General features: G+C 41.3%; 3 protein-coding genes across 10 annotated transcripts in view; 1 reads left to right on the forward strand and 2 right to left on the reverse strand.

The window, feature by feature from the left end:
* Nucleotides 1-563, reverse strand: part of zdhhc8b (zinc finger DHHC-type palmitoyltransferase 8b) — a 66,854-nt gene extending 66,291 nt beyond the window's left edge. The window contains exon 1 of the mRNA XM_044196657.1: nt 291-563. Within this exon, the coding sequence (XP_044052592.1) occupies nt 291-394 (104 nt within the window). The 5' untranslated portion in view covers nt 395-563. The remainder of the gene's footprint in view (nt 1-290) is intronic.
* An 852-nt stretch (nt 564-1,415) lies between these two features.
* pgam5 (PGAM family member 5, serine/threonine protein phosphatase, mitochondrial) lies at nt 1,416-5,772 on the forward strand. Of its 4 annotated transcripts, none has more exons than XM_044196663.1 (6): nt 1,416-1,924; nt 2,428-2,600; nt 2,936-3,061; nt 3,767-3,861; nt 4,658-4,791; nt 5,233-5,772. In XM_044196663.1, exons 1-6 carry the CDS (start codon nt 1,695-1,697, stop codon nt 5,381-5,383), a joined length of 909 nt encoding a protein of 302 aa, XP_044052598.1. In that variant the 5' UTR covers nt 1,416-1,694; the 3' UTR covers nt 5,384-5,772. The 4 variants fall into 4 exon arrangements, with proteins under 4 accessions (XP_044052598.1, XP_044052599.1, XP_044052600.1 ...); XM_044196664.1 differs by having other exon boundaries at nt 4,661-4,791; XM_044196665.1 differs by having other exon boundaries at nt 3,773-3,861.
* Nucleotides 5,773-5,830: 58 nt separating this feature from the next.
* Nucleotides 5,831-19,183, reverse strand: ankle2 (ankyrin repeat and LEM domain containing 2). Of its 5 annotated transcripts, none has more exons than XM_044196650.1 (13): nt 19,071-19,183; nt 15,970-16,482; nt 14,408-14,602; nt 13,605-13,789; nt 12,821-13,009; nt 12,588-12,710; nt 12,106-12,169; nt 11,300-11,475; nt 11,090-11,196; nt 9,934-10,124; nt 8,847-9,717; nt 8,415-8,546; nt 5,831-7,842 (listed from the first exon to the last, which is right to left on the reverse strand). In XM_044196650.1, exons 2-13 carry the CDS (start codon nt 16,469-16,471, stop codon nt 7,632-7,634), a joined length of 2,946 nt encoding a protein of 981 aa, XP_044052585.1. In that variant the 5' UTR covers nt 16,472-16,482; nt 19,071-19,183; the 3' UTR covers nt 5,831-7,631. The 5 variants fall into 5 exon arrangements, with proteins under 5 accessions (XP_044052585.1, XP_044052588.1, XP_044052586.1 ...); XM_044196653.1 differs by having other exon boundaries at nt 19,062-19,180; XM_044196651.1 differs by having other exon boundaries at nt 18,984-19,110.
* Between the last annotated feature and the right edge of the window lie 79 nt (nt 19,184-19,262).

The raw sequence follows: 19,262 nt of genomic DNA on the forward strand, positions 1-19,262 counted from the left end.
TGGCTTACTGGAAGTTTGCCTTGCAGGTATTATGGCTCAATGGTTCTGTCTGAGGCTGCACAGGAAGGCAGCATATAAGGTTGCTTTTTGCAAACTCACTTCAGAACCGCTGCGAAATTCCCCGTTGGTTGGACTTGATAGACTCCTATAAAATCACTTATTCTACCTACTGAATCCACTCATGCAAACTTCGAGCTGCAAATCCACTCTTGTCTGTGTAATCTGGGGTCACACCGTGTATGAAAATCCCGGCATGCAGCGAATGAGAACAAGAAGCGATGCAAACTTACGTGAAAACGAAAAATAAAGTGGTCGATCCCACAAGGAGTGTGGCAGCAGTGGACACTGGGATGTATTTGGTGGGTTTAAATCTCTTTCCAGCGCTGTTGGGCATTCTGTAATTTCCACATTCCTCAATTATTTATTCCGATTGGAGTCGCATGTAGAAAAAAGATCCAGTGTGCAGTGTATAGGCCTTTCTATGGCTATTACAGGTACAACCAGTCCGTCTTTGCTACCGTTGAAGCCGCATAGATCCCAGGATAGAGAGACAGGAATACATAGAGCTCTCTGAAAGCTTGGAAATCCCACCCTTACAATCCAGCCCACTGGTGAGGTCACTGAACCGCTTGAAAAGGTGGAGCCTCTGTGCAAACCCTGCAAGTGTCTTCTTAAGAAAATGATCGGAGCTATAATGTTGATTACCCTGCATTTCGTCGGAAAGAATTGATCACCCTGCACTCATTTTTTTTTACCCAAGAAATCCCGCGAATATAAAAATCTACTTTTCTCGCAAATGCTCACCGACTCTAAAAATCTTGCTGTATATTAAATTAATGTTATATCAAAAAAGCCTCTTAAAGTTGAAGAAGACTAGCTGTTTAATGTTTTGGTAGCCCTGGTCCGGATATGCAGCGTTCTCTTGGCGGAGAGAGCAACACCAAACTTCACTTAAAATCTTGCACCTTAATGTTGCTATGCTTACCTACAGGCGTACACACACGGACAAACCAGACGTAATTGTTTTTACAAAGAGTCGACTTCTACTCTTAAATTCGGTATGGTTATTGTACACCAATAGGCATCTATTTAAATGAAATAAGTTGACTTTACCCATTTCACCCACAGTCCTCTATCACCAAAATGGAATATGGAAAGAAGCAGGGACAGCGTGAATCGTTGAACTTTTTCTGATATTATGTGATGATTTTGCGGCTTAAAATAATAAACTAATGTCTCGGAAGTTCATACATTTGGCCCCACTGAAATGTTGCATGTTGAATGGAGTTTTACAGTGCCTCTAAAACAGAGCGGAAAATAATCAGGGCAGATTAGAGCGCCCTCAAGTGGCACATGTCGGGATTTATGAGAAATGCGAAATTAACTGTTTTGGCTCGGGCGAGCCACCGTAATGTTTGTAGAGCCCTGCCTGGATTAGCTTGCCATCCCTTGTGCTGACTGTATTTTTAGTTTCCAGCTAAGAGCCGCCGCCCTGTAGCTTAGATATTTGTACCACAAAAAACGTGTTTTGTTTCCCTTGCTGGAGTCGGAAATAATAGGCAAACGCCATTTAGCAAAAGAAAGCCATACATATATGAGGAGAGATAGCGTTACACCTTGTTAACGGTAAACCAGTTAAGCTCAGCTAATTAGCTAACAATAGTCAGTAGTTTCCTTCCTCGGCGGCTCGCAGGATGTCGTACAGGAAAACTTTTAAACTTATTTGTGGGTTTGCTGGAGGCTCTGCCGTCCTAGTGTTCGCGGCTGCCAGTGCCGACTCCCGAGGATACTTCGGTGAGCAGCGCGGAGAGGCGGCCAGCCGGTGGTCGAAATTCACCGTCCTTCAAGCTGCGCAGCCGGCGTGGACACCTGCCAGCCACACACCAGCCCCGACTGGACACGCCTGGGACTTCAACTGGGATAAGTACGTGCCTCTACACGCGCCATCTCTTGACTATTTGAACGTAGCTGGTACCGTAATATTCCCCCCATTTTCCTCTCTTATGGATTGAACGCCACGCCAATATACCAATTATATACCATAATATCAATTTAATAATAATCCACCACGGTGAAATTTAGGTTGATTTTGGTGAAAGTACATACTGGACTAAAGTCTGATATCTTGCTTAACTTAATTGGTGTTTTGGATGCATACCGAATCTAAGGATTTGTGAGATGTCATGCTCCTCATTCTTCGAGCTACAATGCTGCTGACAAGCCAGTCAGCTATAAGTAGCTATTTTCTAAAACTGAGTTTGGCGTAGAGACTTCTTCAAAACGAGATGTATGGTAGTTTTTCAAAGTATGATACTGACCATCATCTTAAATCCTAATTGTTGTTACTCAGTTTTCCATCCCTCAAGTTAACAATGTGAGACAAAGCCGCTTCTAATCTCAAGATCACCTCGTTTTATCTCTATTCAGGAGGGACCCATCTGCTCTGTCCAATGGGAAGAAGAAAGAAAATGCAACTGAAGACCCCAGCTCTGAGCAGGACAACAGCAAACCAAAAGCTACACGCAACATTCTCCTCATCAGACACTCCCAGTACAACCTGAGCGGGAATAGCGACAAGGAGAGGATCCTCACCCCACTAGGTCCTTATTTCCCTTTATGTAAATGGATACATTTATATAGGCTTTCATCCTAAGCGCTTTACCAGGTGTATGCCACCTAGACAGTAGACTGGGCAGCAGTCTGGAGAGTAACTTTAGTCAATAGAGGGTCACAAGTACACATGATGCTTAGAACAGGTTTCAACGTGTGCTGTTCTGTCTCTGATAGCGTATAATAGCGTATGCATGTGTACCATCCTGTCAGCAGTTCTTGAAGGAAAATCTGTTTGCTTCCCCATTTTCCTACCCAAATTTTCCATGACTGTTTCTGACAGACCAGTCATTTGTTATACTGACCGTTGTGTCTCCACTTCCAGGCCGAGAGCAGGCTGAGTTGACGGGCAAGCGCTTGGCAGCGTTGGGACTGAAGTATGATGTTCTGATCCACTCCAGCATGGCCAGAGCCACAGAGACCGCACATATCATTAACAAACACCTCTCAGGTAGTGGATAGAAGCCACACTGCCTTTCAGAGCTGCACTGCACTGTTTTTACCCTGAGTCTGGGAAAGTGTGGAAAGTAAATTTGGTCGTTTTTGGGGTTTTGAAAAGTCAAACAAAAAATGTTTGTTTCTGTCGCTGTAAGCACTGTTTCAGTTTACAGGATGTCATGGAATACATTTTATATGGACAATAACAGTAAAATAAAACCACCCAAAATTAAGGTTTACAGTACCGTTGTAAAGTAGTTTTTGGCTTCTCACATTATTGTGCTTTTATTTTCCTATACACCTCATCTAGTAGTAATGTATTAGTTCTGATTTCATTGTTTGAGTTGATATGGATATTTGGTGTAAAAAAAATTTCACAAATTATGTGATGATAATATGGCCACCAAAGTACAAAATAATTATACCTATGTAATTTTGACCACATGTCTGCTACTTCAAATATCTGTGTTTGGCTTAATATCTAAGTATATCATACTTAAATATGTTCCTGCTTGATGCATTGTTAAAGTTGTTGGTTAATGCATAACGCTGTTGAGACACATTGACAATTCATATCTGTTTATCTTTGTTGTATCCTGTTACTATTTCCTGTTTAGCAACCTAGATTCTGTACAGTACCAATTAAAGCTAGTGCAGAAATGTGTTGAATACCACAAATGCATATTAACATTTTTTCCCTGCCTTGAATGTCTTACGGGTCCAGGAGTGGAGCTGGTGAGCTGTGATTTGCTGAGAGAGGGTGCACCTATCGAGCCGGTTCCGCCTGTCACTCACTGGAAGCCCGATGCTGTGGTGAGAGAAGCTACACCCACGCTACCTCTAGAGTGGGCTGTAGGCCTGATTTTCTGTATTTGTATATCCTTGTTTAGCTAACTTTCTGCTGCCCACATGTCTGTGCAGGTGTCCTGTCAAGTGCTTGGTTAGGCTCACAGCTGCAGAAATCAGCCAATACATCAGTGCACTGCCACAGGAATGGGTCATAGGAAGAGTTAATTTCCAAAATGCCAACGTTGTCCTGGTTACTGTGGATAATCCATGGACCCAGCTACCTTCAGTAAAACGTGGCTACAAAGAAAACTGTTGACAGTGAGGTCTGTGGATTATCCAGAGTAACCGGGACACTGTTACTGTAAAGACATTGCTGTTGAGTTTTTATCTTGGAAAACTTCCATCTAAAAGAAGATCTTAGAACATGGTAGCACCATGACAGAAAGACATAATTGGACTAGACTTCTTTGTATGAAAACAGGATTATTAATAGAACAATCTAAACAGCCCATTTTAACATCTTATTCAATAATGCCTTAAATGTTGGACATTATTGGATTATTAATGTAAGTGTAACCACTAATATTTCCTACAGAGAGCAGTGCAGCAGCAGTTTTCTGTCCTCAGTGATTCAGTGCTGATTTAGCCTGTAGCAGAAATAACGTTTTCCATATAGTTGGCTTCATTTTGGAATGAAACTCTTCATACATTCCCCACAATGCACAGCAGCATCATGTATTGACTCTGTACTGACTGAGGGGTTCAGACAGAACCCTCTCATGTAACAAAGGTGGCTTTCAACCTCTCTACCATCCTCCAGCAGTACCACGAAGATGGAGCTCGCATTGAGGCAGCCTTCCGCCGCTACATCCACCGGGCTGACCCCAAGCAGAAGGAGGACAGCTACGAGATCATCGTGTGTCATGCCAATGTCATCCGTTATTTTGTCTGCAGGTTTGTGTCGCCGGCAGACTCGGTGGTCGCAGTTCACTTGAGGCCAGAGCGTGGCCCTCTTGCTTTGCTAACCATTGTGTTTAAACTATGTTGCTATTGTTTTTTGTAAGATTTTTTTTGATTGAATATGTGTTTCACTTGTGTCAATGTGCTCTTAACAGAATCCTTAAAAGAAAATTCCTGTTTAATGTAAATATTCTAGCAGCTACATAAAGCCTTGTGCATTTCTTGGTGACTGCTTGTCCTGTGCGTCTGGTTAAAAGGGACATTTAGTACATCTAGTTAAATATGACAAGGGTTTAATATTCTCCAAATGACTAATTACTGAACAATATCACACATATTGAAGTATTTGTTAAATAAGTACCCTGTAAAGATAGAGTAGCTCCAGTATTCAGATGCTCATTCTGAGCTACTCATATCTTTCTTTTGTTCTCTCAGGGCTCTGCAGTTTCCTCCGGAGGGCTGGTTACGTATGGGCTTGAACAACGGCAGCATCACGTGGCTCACCATCCGCCCTAGCGGCAGGGTGGCCCTCAGGACTCTGGGAGACGCAGGATTCATGCCCCCGGACAAACTAACACGGACCTGATGGCCCAACACACCGCAGGTTTCTGGGACTCCGATGCCCAGTCAGTCGGTTGCAGGGTCAAAGCTCAGTTTTCTCCTAAGTGTCTTGAAAATTACTTTTGATGTTGTTATTTTGTAATTTAGCTACCAACATGTAATGAAAGACTCTGTGGTTGTGATTACTTCCGTGCCATAGAACGACAGCAGAAGTGATTAACAGCTGCTTAGCAATTTCTCCTGAATGTAACAGGATTTTTACACGTGACTGATTTTTAAACCAAAAAAGTTGTATTTGTATAGCTGTTGTTAATGCAAATCATGCTCTCAGCGTTACATGTCGTAAACAGTATGCTGAAGTGAGGATTATGCGTTGTATGGTGAAGCTGTAGTAAATAAAAGAAAATAATGACACAATTTGTCACATTTATTTCCTGAAATATATCCCAAAAAAGCACAAACACATTGGCAGTAAAGTAGGGGTGATGTTTTATTGATTAGTTGAAAGCAAATGAGGTCTAGACATACAGAAAGAGAATTCACCATGAAAGTTTTTAACAAAGCACAAAATGCTAAAAGCACAAGAAGCATGTTTTAAGTTTTTTAGGTGCATTTTTGCAAAGTTCCACATTCATAAACATTCAGAGACCAGAATTAGATCTGTTGTCACCTGAGAGCACAAGGATGACAATACAATCTTCTCAGTGAAGTAGTTTGTGCTCTCAATAAAAGTTTAGTTCACAAAAAAAAAGTACATTCAGAACACTTGTTTCTCTCAACCTAAGTAGAGTGGCAATCTGAATATTCAAAATGATTGGCTTTTTTTTGTCCTAGACATAGCTGATAAATCCTCATAAAGCACAGAATTTATCCCTAAATTACAAATAATTTGGATCCAGCAGGTTTTTGCACATTCACAAGTCACCATTAGACTTAACATGTTTTGGAGAATTGCAAGAACCTGTATGAGTTTACTGTAAGCCAATTTGAACCACCTAAGATATTCATGGCACACAACTGGGTATTAAAGCTCTCTAAAGTGCTAATTTTGAAATCAATACTGAATCAAACTACTTGTAATGTGAAAAGAGTTGCTAGTACTGCCGACCCCACTGAGAATCAATAGCCAGCTCTCAGCTAATCAGTTGGGATCCCTGTAAGCGTAAGGCAGTTTTTTAACAAGATGGCCATAATAACGGATATATCAGGGTTCTGTTGCGGATGAGTTAGTTTTGGAGTATTTCTGCCCCCTAGTGGTTAGAAATTGCTTAATACAGCTTTAAGGTGGTCTCAAACTGGGCAATTTTAAGGTATAGCCCAGACAAATTTCAAATTACACTTTACTGATGGGTGTGTTTTGTCATTCATACACAGTGGGAGATGCTTGTGAATTTAAAGATACTTCAGAGAAAAAAATATAAATTGCACAGTCTAAGGCCGCGGGTAGTGGCAGAAATGAAAAGTCAAGACATGTCCAGGAACCACCGAGAAAAGATGGAGAATGTGTGCATTTATTGAAGAACAAAATAAAAACATGGAAGATCTCAAACTTATCAGTTTTTCCCATGTTTGCCGTAATCATCTCTGATCGATGCAGCCAGTGAAGTCGCCATTTCCAGATATTTTATGTATGAGTTAGAGTTTCCAAATTGACGAGAGAACTGGACTCATCACTTCAGAAAATTAAGGCAATTCCTGAACTGAGGATAACATAGGAAATGGCAGTCGGTTTTAACACCATTAATAAAAACATTACATTTTTGTGCTACTGACCAACATACAAAAAATAACTTTTAAAATATTGACATTTTACTTTTTTTAAGAACATCTTCAGTGACAGAATCCTGTTGGATATTCCACACCAAGGTTTTAGTGATGAACTAACTTTGGGGAGTGCGGCTTATATTCACGATATTCAAAAAAGTTGACTCAGGTTATGATACAGGTGCTTCACACTTGCCACAAATAACATTACTGTCAATTCAACATGGTCCACACCCATACAGTACATAAATTATCAAGGTTTCTTTTTTTCCTTTTTAAAGTCTTGAGTGTACATCACAACCCAACGTGATGAGAATTCCTGTATTACATAGGAGTAGTACGATACATCATTAATACAAATCTTCCAGACACTTGTGCATATTTCTGTTAGGTATGTGGTTTCTGAGCTCTGGTGTAGCCACCTTGGTGCAGCTGGGTTTGTAGTGGGAAAGGGTGGTGGGGTTGGGGCTTGGAGAGGGTATGGCCGTAGTGGTAGGAGGCGCGGACAGTCAGATTGGTGGCTCATTCAAGTGCTTGAGGCGGATGCGCTGGATGTAGCTAGCATTGGCAGGGCTGTAACGGCTGGGGCTGAAGTCTGGTGAGGCGGCATGCCGGGCAGGACTGAAGCGACCAGTGGGAGACATCAGGCCGCTGCCCGGGGAGCCGGGAGTCTGATGCTGCATCCTGAGTCGTGGTTTTACCACCGCAGGGCTGGGCCAGCTAGACGACACACATCAGCACCAGTCAGTGGTTACATTTACAATAGTGTTCCTTTGCGACTAATACGCAAAGATAAAAACTAGTACAGATTTTACTGTCCCATTGCACTTTTTTGTCATATTTTGCACATGAAATAAACAGATTCTTTTTGCATCTAAAGAGCCTCTTCCACTTTTTCTGTCAGTGTGCAGGCATTTTTTTACTAACAGATGGTACCGTTGATTTTGTCAACACGCACCTGACACTCCTGAAAAGCCTGAAGAGTGCAAACCCTTTTACGATTGTTTGCATTTTCATATTTATTCACAGGAACAAAATGCTCCACCACCTGACATTTCACCTCACTACTAATTCCTGACTATAATTGCAAAAATTTAACCCACATTTTTGTCAATTAGAGGAGTGTTACAATCTATAATAAAGAAGTTTTTTTTTTTTTAAACAGACAAATCAAATATTGGGCAGTCAGTATCATCCACCTATTAGTCATTTACTATTTCAGATGACTGGCCAGAAGACCAATGATAGAGAATAATATGCACTGCAATAAAATGTCAGCCAAGCCTACTTACTTCTGCATGTCTGATGCAGAGTACGACTTCATTGTGCTCTTCCACTTATGAATGCTGGGATACTTCTGGGCATCGACATCTACGCCTTCTGTTGCATACAAGACCTCTCTGTCCAACTTGGTTGGGGAATCCCTGTAATAACACACAAGATTAATATACTGTATTATTATCATAAGTTGGTGATCATCAAACCCTTTTGTAACTGGCTGCCTGTCACATTCCCTTAAAGGCACTCAAACTGGAGTGTTCAGCTGGTGTTGCAGTTCACTTGTCTGGACTAGACATAGAGACTATAGTACCCCAAAAATATTAGAATATCAAGTCTAAAGATTGTGACACATCAACTTGTAAAACATTAATCAGGGATAATGTATTTGAGTAGTTATGAAACAACACCATTATGCCCTCCACAGAGAAACCAGTGTGACTCACCCATCAATGAAAAGTCCTCTTCTAATGTGCGGTGGGGTCCTGGGTGGGAACTCATTGGAGTTATCTAAGGACTTATAGGAGGACCCAGAGGATCCTGAACTGCTCAGATCCCTCCCCCCATGGTCCCATGACTTGGATCTAGCACAGAAGTTGCGCCCCCCTGAAACTGACCCCCTAGTCCTGCCCAGCACCTCCAGACTCTCTTCTGCTTCAAAGTACTCCTCTGAGCTGCCGCTGCTACGCCTCTCCTCTGTCCCTCCTCCCTCTGTTCTCCAGCCTGGCCCCTCCAAGGTCTCACCGTCCTGACCACTGTGACCAAGAGACAGGCGGTTCAGTCCGGAGCTCAGGTCTGTGGCTGATGAGGAGCTGTAGGATTCCCGGACCTCCCTGTGCCGGCTCCCGCCACTGCTCCTCCTCTCCCTGCAGCTGGTGGGGCTGTCCAGCGGCTCTTGCAGCGACATGCGCTCAAACTCCACCATGAGGTTGGAGATGGGCGACAGCAGGCAAGAGGAGGACGGGGAGGTGCGAGAGGTCACCTTGTCTCCATTGTGAGTCCTGTCTCTGGAGGAGGAGCACACCCCATTTTTGCAGACAACGCCGGGCGACAGGAGGCCGTCATCACAGCAGCACAGCAGGTCCTGCTCGGCCGCTGTCTCGATCAGGTCGGCCCCGCGGTGGTGCAGCGCGATGGGCAGGATGCGGAACTCACGGCCACCCACTGCGCCCTTCAGGCCGTCCATGGATGCAGCAGAGGAGGTGATGCTGGTGAGTGCTGCGTTCTGCCGGTTCTTCATCTCCTCAAGGCTGATGTCATCACCCTCGTCCAGGAAGGCACCAACAGAGATGGAGTTGCAGAACTTTTTGGGTTTACCTACAAACAGGGATGATGAGTGACCAAAACAGACTTATAACTAATCGTTATTACAGTTTAATGTTATCATATAATTCTTCATGGCAGGACATTAAGTAGCTTTGCAAAATCCTTTGTGTATTTCATATCTGACAAGAGGCTATATCTGAGAACCCTGATTACACTACAATTTTTCCAGGACTTGTGGCTTCCCTGATATAGAATAGGTGAAGGTACCTGGAGAGGGGGTTTTGAACCTGTTGCTGGTCTCATTCTCCCCAGTCTCTTCATGAGCCCGTGGGCTGAAATCCCTCTTGCTAAGGTACTCTTCCAGCTTGCGGAGCCCCTCAGACGACGACAGATCCACAAAACTGTCCAAAAAGTCCCAGTACTCAGCCCACGGGTGGCCCATCTCATGAGCCAGGTCTCTGTAGATAAAGGATGACTTATCATTTAGATTATTACACATACAATTTCAGCCACATCTATGTATTTAACACTCAAAAAACTGGTGTACTCACAGTTGTTGGATCATGAATAAACCTTTCCTGACTAAAAAGTACACTAAGACTGAATTTCCCTGCAATTTTATAGACTGATTTATGTCTGAGAATAACCTGCTGTCACAGTTCCATTTATCACATTTTAAATAGATATAGAAATATATGCTTATGCTACACATACTACTCAACAGCGTTAATATTACGGCAGACAGACACATTCAGTTGCTTTTGAGCCATTTCCATTTCTGATTTGAAACTTTCAAGCCAAGGTCTTCATACATTTTTTATACAAACGATTCTACTTATTCTCTGTGATTAATTTTGCTGCCGTTCTCCTTGTACTGACTGCATAAAGTTGAGACTGAACTGAACAGTCAGTTGCCAGTTTATTAGGTACACCTAGCTAAAACTAATGCAGTCTAATACAACAGCCCTACAATAAATCCTACCTTCATGAAGGTTATAATGTTCCGTTTTTGTTGAAACTGTTTTAGAGAGGTGCTGATACAACTGTATGGTCATTTTGGAGGCTGCAGTTTGTGGTGCTGTTGAATTTTATTCCGTTATACTGACAGGTGTTTTGTCCACCCAATTTATATCAATGAAGGTAGGCTAAAATGTGTCTGAGAGTAGAGATGACATTTAACAAAGGATGAACCAGGTTTGAACCCAGGGTGTGTAGTACATGGCCCGACATGTCTATAATCCCCAAAGACATGTTTATCCTGCTGCTAGTGCAAAAACGATTTCCTCCACGGTATTATCTTCATGCATCATAGTCCGCAGCAATAAGACCAGTAGTACCACCCTTCGGTAGTATCACAATATCTTTTAGAATACATGTAAACAGTTATAAAGACAATATACGCAGAGTAAAGTTTTGGACATACCTGCCCACTCTCTCTGCCCCACGATCAGGATCAGACTTAAAAATGTGGTGGAAAAGCTCTGCCCGGTCTCTGGGCGGCGTCTTCCAGGACCGACGGAAATCATCTGCCTATAGGGGAAGACAATATGTTCTGGTCACTAAACGTTTTTAATGATGCAATGCAATGATGGACTTGAGTAAACACAGACAGGTAATCAGGTAAGCAACTTGCTTTAGAAGGGCTCAGCGGGCCAGCAAAGGCTGTGACAGTCATCACTGGATCCATCGGGCTTCTTGTATGCCGCTGGATCAGTGAGAGACTTTCTGAGGACTCAGGTGACCACAGACCACCAATGATAGGCTGAGAGGTGTTGTCGCTTGCCCTCAGCAAAGGGATATAGCAGCGGTCTGTGAGACAATGGACAATTTACAGTTTAGATAACATCTTTCATGGACATGACTTTTATTCACGGCACTTGAACAATGGTCGCATACATTTTCAATGAGGGTGGCACCAATGGGAATCAAACCGTAAGCTGCCAGCGTACTTATAATATTAATGTCTGTTGCATATGGTGTTGTCAGTGTGTGCACAGGACAGTGAGTAAAGATATACAGTGTGCAGAACTTCATGCCAAATGCTGTGGTCACACGCCAAATTTAGTACAGTACCAGTCTTATGCTGCAATTGTCAGATTTATCCAACTTCTTTTAAGTGATTTGCAATACAAACTTGTACCCACAGCTAGTCACTTTAACCTAATTACACCAGTCCATAGCTACCCAACCTGCTAATTATGTTTTCAGCCCAGTTCCTACTATCAGCCAGCATGGCTAACAGCATAACAAACAAGGACAGGAAAAAAAAAAAAAAAAAAAATCAATGCTGAGGCACTCAAGCTCAAACTACATGATGTAACATGCAGCTTCTATTTAACCAGGCCTTTCTCTGTGTGAAAGTACACTAAATCACACTTGTCTGTGTACTTCAGGAAACAGCTGAACAAAACTTGTTTTCAGAAATGTGTGTATCCTTACCCTCCAAATAGTCACTTATCTTCTGCTTCACTTCTTGGGTTTTATTTCTTCTGCTACAAATAAGCTGTGAAAAGGGGAAAAAAAAAGAACATTTGGGGACATTTGCACAGCTGACAACATACAACTGTTGCTGGATTAGCTGGGGAAAGAATTTGCTCATGCTTATCTATGTTTAGCCTTCAATGTGCAGTGAGTGATTGTTGCCAAAAGATTTAAAAAGCAAGCTAAAAAGGTCACAGCTTCAAAACCTGAGTAAGCACAACTGTACCTCCCCTAGCAACTACTGGCAGGATGTCAGTGTTCAGCAGTACCGTGCAAGGCTGAGTAGCTGCTAGACAGCTTCCATATGTATGTGTACACATTCACGAATACTTTCTGTGTAATAACCCCCAGCAACGACAACCCAGGGTATGCTGAAGGTTTTCTTACTGCATGTTACTGAGTTAAAGTTAAAGTTAAGGGCTAAAAATAAAACTCCTTACATCACATGGCTTCTGGCCATCCTTGTTCTTACAGTTCTTATCGATGTCAGGATGCGAGCACAGGACATTGACCACGTCTGGGCAGCCAAACTTACAGGCAAAGTGGAGTGGTGTTTCAAATCCCTGGAGCACACATTCAAACAGAGCAAGACACAATATGAACACAGCCCATTAACTACTTTTTGAAAGAATCTAAACTAATCTGGTTTAACTGGTATGGTAAAAGAACTTACAGCCTTATCTGGAGTGTTGAGGTAAAGATCTACAATGTAGCGGATACGTTTCTGCAGCATAACTTCCTGGTCGTCTGGGTACATGAGGCGCATAAACTCTGGGTTTTCCAAGGTGTCCAGCAGCAGCTGGGCGATTCCCGCCTGGTTCTCCTTGGCTGCCACGTGCATTACGTTGTACCGGCAGCCCTCCTAACCAGACAAAACAGTGGAACAACTGTATGGATCAGGACATAATCCTCTTTAATCTCCTGTCAACAGGAAAGAAAGCTTAAATTTGTCCAAAAGCAGCATCTGACCTTAACTTCACCTGCTGAAGTTAGGGATTTATCGCCCAACATTGATTTCATTTTTTAAAGACTAGGGCTTAAGACACAATAGTTGATATTTATAATATAGTAGCATCAAATTTGAGGGTTTAAAATACCAACTTCTAAAGACTGATTTAATACTTTGAAAGATTCATTGTACATGCACATACGGCAGGTCATATTTTTATCTTCATTCAAGCTTCATTCAGCTTAACAAGGGCTGACAGGTTGGCGCTGATGTGGAAAAGATGTTTATGTATCAACAAATGACAATGTTCCAAGTAAGGCTATGCATCTCTATTAATAGCAAAGACTTTCCACAGAGTTTGAGAAACCACAACAGTACTACTACAACAAACTCAAATAATGCTGCCTCTTAACTTGCCTACAGGTTTTATTTATTCTATGTTTAGGAAACTGGTTCAGAAACAGACAATCTGAGACAGTACACCAAGGAATTAACTTTATGCCCTCACCTGCACAATAGTGGGATTATCCCCTGAGCCAATGAGATAGCGTGGGTTGCTCAACACCAGCTCGCTGAAGGCCACCTCGTCGCCCTTCTCCACAGCTTTCCTCAGTTTGGCGGTCAGGTCCTGGGTGCGTGGGCTCTTGAAACTGTTGGCCCGCTCCCGGTTGATGGTATCAACTTCCATGTTGTCTGGTGTGGAGAGGGAGAAGAGAGTGAAAGACAGACACTGTGGTCAAAAACTCCAAATATTGTTCAAGGCTGGTGTGCCCCGTGCATCTGTTTGTTTCACGTGTTACCTCAGATACTTGATAAAAAAATTTAAAAAATCACTATATGCATAAATTGCATAAATTATGCAGATTATTCCTCTGGATAAAAACAAAAACAAAAAAAGGACATACACTGCAATAAAGGCAATAAAAGACAGAAATGCAGAAAATGAGAGACAGTTAATGCATTACAATAAAAAAAAAGTAAAAATAAATAAATAAATAAAAAAATCAGCCTTGCTAATGGCAGGGATGCAAAGTGCGACCATTTGGATAACTCTATTGGACAACACATGCAATATTATAGCTTTAGCATTACTCCTTTAAAACAGGGAGCATTACATTGACAGGAAACAATTCACTTCAGTTTTAACGCTGCTGCTCTCTGTTGTGCATGTTTCTGAAAGCGCTGGCCTTCTACACGACCCAAAAGATCAGTGTGCCATACATTTATGAAACCTCAATTGAACTTCTAATGAAATATATAACAGAGGGTATTGATTTTTACGGCGAAGTCTCACACATTGTATCTATTTACCTTTACTAATGACCAGGCCAGGTTTGACAGGAGATACACAGGGTGTAGATTTGTTGGGAGAGGGGAAATAGTCACAGATCCCCTTAGCAAACCTCTCAGCATCCTCACGGTTGGGAAAGGCTTTGAAGCGGGCTCCCTTCATCATCTTTACAGCTTGAAGGGCATCTTTCTTATCTGTGTACACATGTGCTCTCTCTACAGACAAAAAAACAACAAAACAAACAAAAAAAAACATAGAGTCAGCTTTTATCAGCCATTTTCAATTTTCTACCTGATGAGTACCAGATTCTTCTTGTTTCATTTATTACTGTTGGTTAATGTGGCTTTCTAACTGGTGGTTGAAGGATTTTTTTGCATTATTTTCCTTTCTGTCCAGTAAGCCTGTAAAATCATATTTTGATAAGGTTCTACAAAGTGCCACTGTTTTTGCAGTTGCAATAAAAGCCTGCCCTGACAGATTAACATTACAAGCATTGATTTTTGTGGTAGCTCAAGATTAATTTAGATCAATTCGCTATTCCAGAGGTCAGGCAGTCCTATTGCCCTGCTGCATACCACCAAAGAAATAACAACCAATGTTTTCATCCCCCTAAACAAATTTGGATGTCAGACTACATTAGCAGCAAGCACTCCTAAACAAATACAGAAACTCGACAACACAAGAGATATCACAAATAAACAAACAAGCAACATGATAATCTTTTAAGGTGCACTTTAGCCTCAACTCAATATAAATGTTAATGTTAAACCTATCAAAGAAAATAGCACTCACAGTTGTCATGTTTTTTTTTTAAGGTTGAGACAATAAGAAACACTGAAGAATTGATACATTTGGACAAACATGTTGATCATTTCTAAAATGATTGTTTTAATTTATATTGAATTTATATATTTATCATGTATGTTTCCATCCTGTATTACAACAGGTGGAATCAACAAAGCATTTTTTTCAGAAGTATTTTTTCTGGGGCATTTTGCCTTTATTTGATAGCGGACAGTTGAGAGGTGACAGGAAACAACTGCTGGAATCAAACCGAGGACATTGTGATTACAGTATGTGGTATACAGTATATATTAACCACTAGGCCACCAGGGCACCCCAAAAAAGCATTCATCATTATGACTAAACACATGAGAAAATAGAAGAAAAAAAACTCAAAATCCTCTTCCGTTTAAGAATTTTAAGTGTAGTGTAAATCAACCTATTTGCCATGTGAACAAGCATTAATTTCATTTGATATTGATTATGGGAGAACAATTACAGCTGTACGCTTTTTCCATTCTAAAACTGCTTTTACAGAGCTAATGACTTTATTAGATTTTTATGTTTACAATGATGATCAATATGTTGCGTAGTTTCCTCTAACACTGATAAAATTATGCTGGATTTACAACTATATATGAGGTCAAGTCATGGTTTAAAAAGGTATTTTACTCTCATCTGAACTCTTTCCTGCAATTCCCAACTTCAAGCCAGTAATACTGAACTATGATGGAACCTCAATATGTAATACTGAAATCTGTATGACACCAAACAAAGTAACAAGCAGAATCTCTCTTACCATTTCTAGCCAAAACATCCTCCCAAAGTGGACATACTCCATAATAAAAGGTTGGAGACACTTGCGCCGGCTTTGAAGGGGTTTCCGTTTTGGACTGAGAGTTACTGCCTTCAGCAGAGCTGTTTGAGGTTGTCTTTACTGAGATCTCCTCTTCCTCTGGAGGGTTGAGACCCACACCGTAGCCAAAGTCCAACTCTTCGCTGGCAGTCTCAGTGGGGTTGCTGCTTGTTGTAGCAGTGGTGGGTGCAACTGCTGAGGTGACACTTGACACAGGTTTGGCATGATCGGCAACGGAGGCCGCGCTGCCCGAGAGGCCTGTTGAAGAGCTGTTGTCCGATTCAGTGGCACTGCTCTCTGGCCCAGCCAGGACTCGGGCTAACTTCCTCTCAAAGGTGGCTCGGGTGGTAGCTGTGATAGGGCCGCACTTGAGGTCTGCTCGGGCAAACTCCTCGCGCAGTTCATCAGCACTTAGTCTCCTCAGCCTGCTCAGAACTGCCTCCATGCTTCAGCTCCCTACAACACCACACATTATACTTCAGCAATTATGACCAGCAGTTAAAAAACTCAACAACCACCATGTAGGGAAATTTACTTGGCAACTAACTTAGCATTAGTCACATTTTAGTGCTCCACACTTTAAAAACTAAATATCAAGATTCAGAATATACAATTTTGCTGTCTCAATTAATACTTCAACACAGTTACTAAGTCAGATTTCTTCCAGAATGATTTCAATTCCTGTGAATGCCAATTAAAAATGACCAGGAAGACTATAATAAATATAATTTGGACAAGATGACATGTCATTTACATAGCTAAATTGCTAATGTTTTTTCCCCCCTTCCATGCAGCTCCACTACCATTATTTACAAATAACAACCATACATTCAGAAAAAACGTTAATTTATACTATTTGCCTTTAAACAGTATGAACACATAACTTTATTTAGTTTGGTATTATTTAGCATAAGTACACTATAGCTTGGTCTTTACTCATAAAACTAACATTAGCACATGAACCAAGACATTGGTAAAACTCTAAATTAATTGACAAAGTTAGTTTAGTAGGTTTTTACCTGTCACTATATTCCCCATAATGAGCAATCCAAAAGCCTGCAAATACTCTGTGTGCACATTAATATTAAATGCCATCCATCTTTTTATACTCCATCAAGCTGCTACGCATTGTAAAATATAATACAGACTGATTTTACCAACAAGTAAACCCTTGCCCTTCAGTGCCAAGTATTTCCAGGTAGGTTGCACAAATATGACACAGCTCGTGTCTGCTCGTACTGTGTACTAGAGTCTTTTACAAATATAAGTCCCTGTAATGCAATACAACACTGCTACTGAACTTCCGTATACCCAATTATTAACCCAACATATATCTTATCACAACCAACCACACCAATGTGGGACTAGCATGTGCTAGCTAGCTTGCTAACCAACATGTCAGTTTTAGCAGCCGGACAGTGTGCCTGGCAAAGCTAGCATGAAGGAAACTGCTCAGATGAAAATATAGACTGACCGAGTAAAGCACAAATTTTGGGCTGGAATACTAACGATTACAAATATAGAGAAAATTGGATATATTATAACAATATTAGTCGGTTCATTCGCATGCTGTCACGCCCAAGTATGTCATTCGAGGTGGGTTTTCGGGCTGTAACGTAACAAATTTGAAACGTCTTCGTGGTGATGATGCAGATAAAAATCTAAGTGTACGTGATGACATCTAGTAACAAATGTACCCTATACTTACCAAGGAACATTTTTATTTAATAAACGCGGAGGTATGTTAGTTTTGCACAGATAAACTGTTGGATAGACACAAAGCTAGAGACGGTCTGGAATAGACTCATTGTTTACAACGTGTTCTACGCATGCTCAGTTTCAAGGGAGGGCGCACGCTGCATTCTCGACCTGTGGGAAAACTCAAATGTAGACGACTTGAAGGTGACAGGTGCCGAACATAAAGTGAGTTATCACATTTCTCTCTAAAACGCCAAGCAGCGATAAACTAGATAATTTGTAAGATACCTTACACCGGCATGTGACACTATACTGAAGAACGTCACCGCTGAGCTCCCTCTACACTTCGCCAATTTCTGTATCATGGCCATTTATTTTCGGTAATTAAAACAAATATGAAACATCACTCAAAATACCTTGCCGTCTTTGTGTTTTGTACCTGGTGTGTATTTTTACAGTTACATCAATATCAAACTACTTTTAACATTTGCTGTTAAAAGCCATATCACAACAAAAAGCAGTTCATCAGACGGACTTCCTGGTCTATTACATCGGAAAGTTGTTGTGCCTTGAAAATGACAATGATTTTTATTTATTTTTATTCATACAGAACTGTGTTGTATATTATCTAAATTTCCTTCTGGCCTAGAATCCCATACAAATGCACACTTGTTCGTGACAAAAGAGGTTCGTGGGGAATGGATATCGGGGCTTACCACTAGGCCATGATTTAAAAACAAAACAGAAAGCTACTCAAAATTGTATTTTGAGTACGTCGCTTATATTTACGTACTTTCCCCAAGGTTGGAATGTAGCATCATGCTCACCCATAGCAGACGTGACTAATCCAAGGAAACGATTACCTAAACTCATGTCTAGGTTTTTCTGGTTCACAACACATTTACTTATTTAAAGTAAATGAAAATAACGAATTGGTGCAAATGTAATGTTGGTATGAACACCATGCAAAACATTTTCGTGTTGGCACAATCCAATATATGCAGGCCAACTTGCTCAGGCATGTATGAGGCAAGCCAACAGCAAGACGATTTTATACAAGAACTGAATTAAACATAAGTTATCTATAGAGATCATTATCCGTTATAGGCGGAAGCAAAGAAAATTTGAGTAACGTTAGCTACACAATCGCCTCTAGGAAGTTTGACAAGCATGCTAACAGTCATTAGCCACTTAGCAAGGCAAGAAGCTAGTCACTCATGCCACCGGTTAGCAATAGAAGACAGTTCTTGTATTCTTACCGTGAACATAACCTTAAACATGTACCAGAGTTAACTGTAGTGCACCGCTAGTTGAAAATATTATCATTTTAATAGTACCATGCCCACCTCCTCCTCTCTTCCCGGCTACTGTTGCTAGGTGTCTTCTCACCGCGACGGTTTCAAAATGCAGACAACGAGGACCCGGTTCTCTCTAACACAGTGCCTGAACAAAATACTGGCTTAAACGTGGTGAAATAACAGAAATTGAGACATATATAAAGTAGTTGTAGACAACATGCACTGAATGAGCACAAACTG

The sequence above is a fragment of the Siniperca chuatsi genome, linkage group LG5 (genome assembly GCF_020085105.1).
Source record: "Siniperca chuatsi isolate FFG_IHB_CAS linkage group LG5, ASM2008510v1, whole genome shotgun sequence".
NCBI classification, from domain to species: Eukaryota; Metazoa; Chordata; class Actinopteri; order Centrarchiformes; family Sinipercidae; genus Siniperca; species Siniperca chuatsi.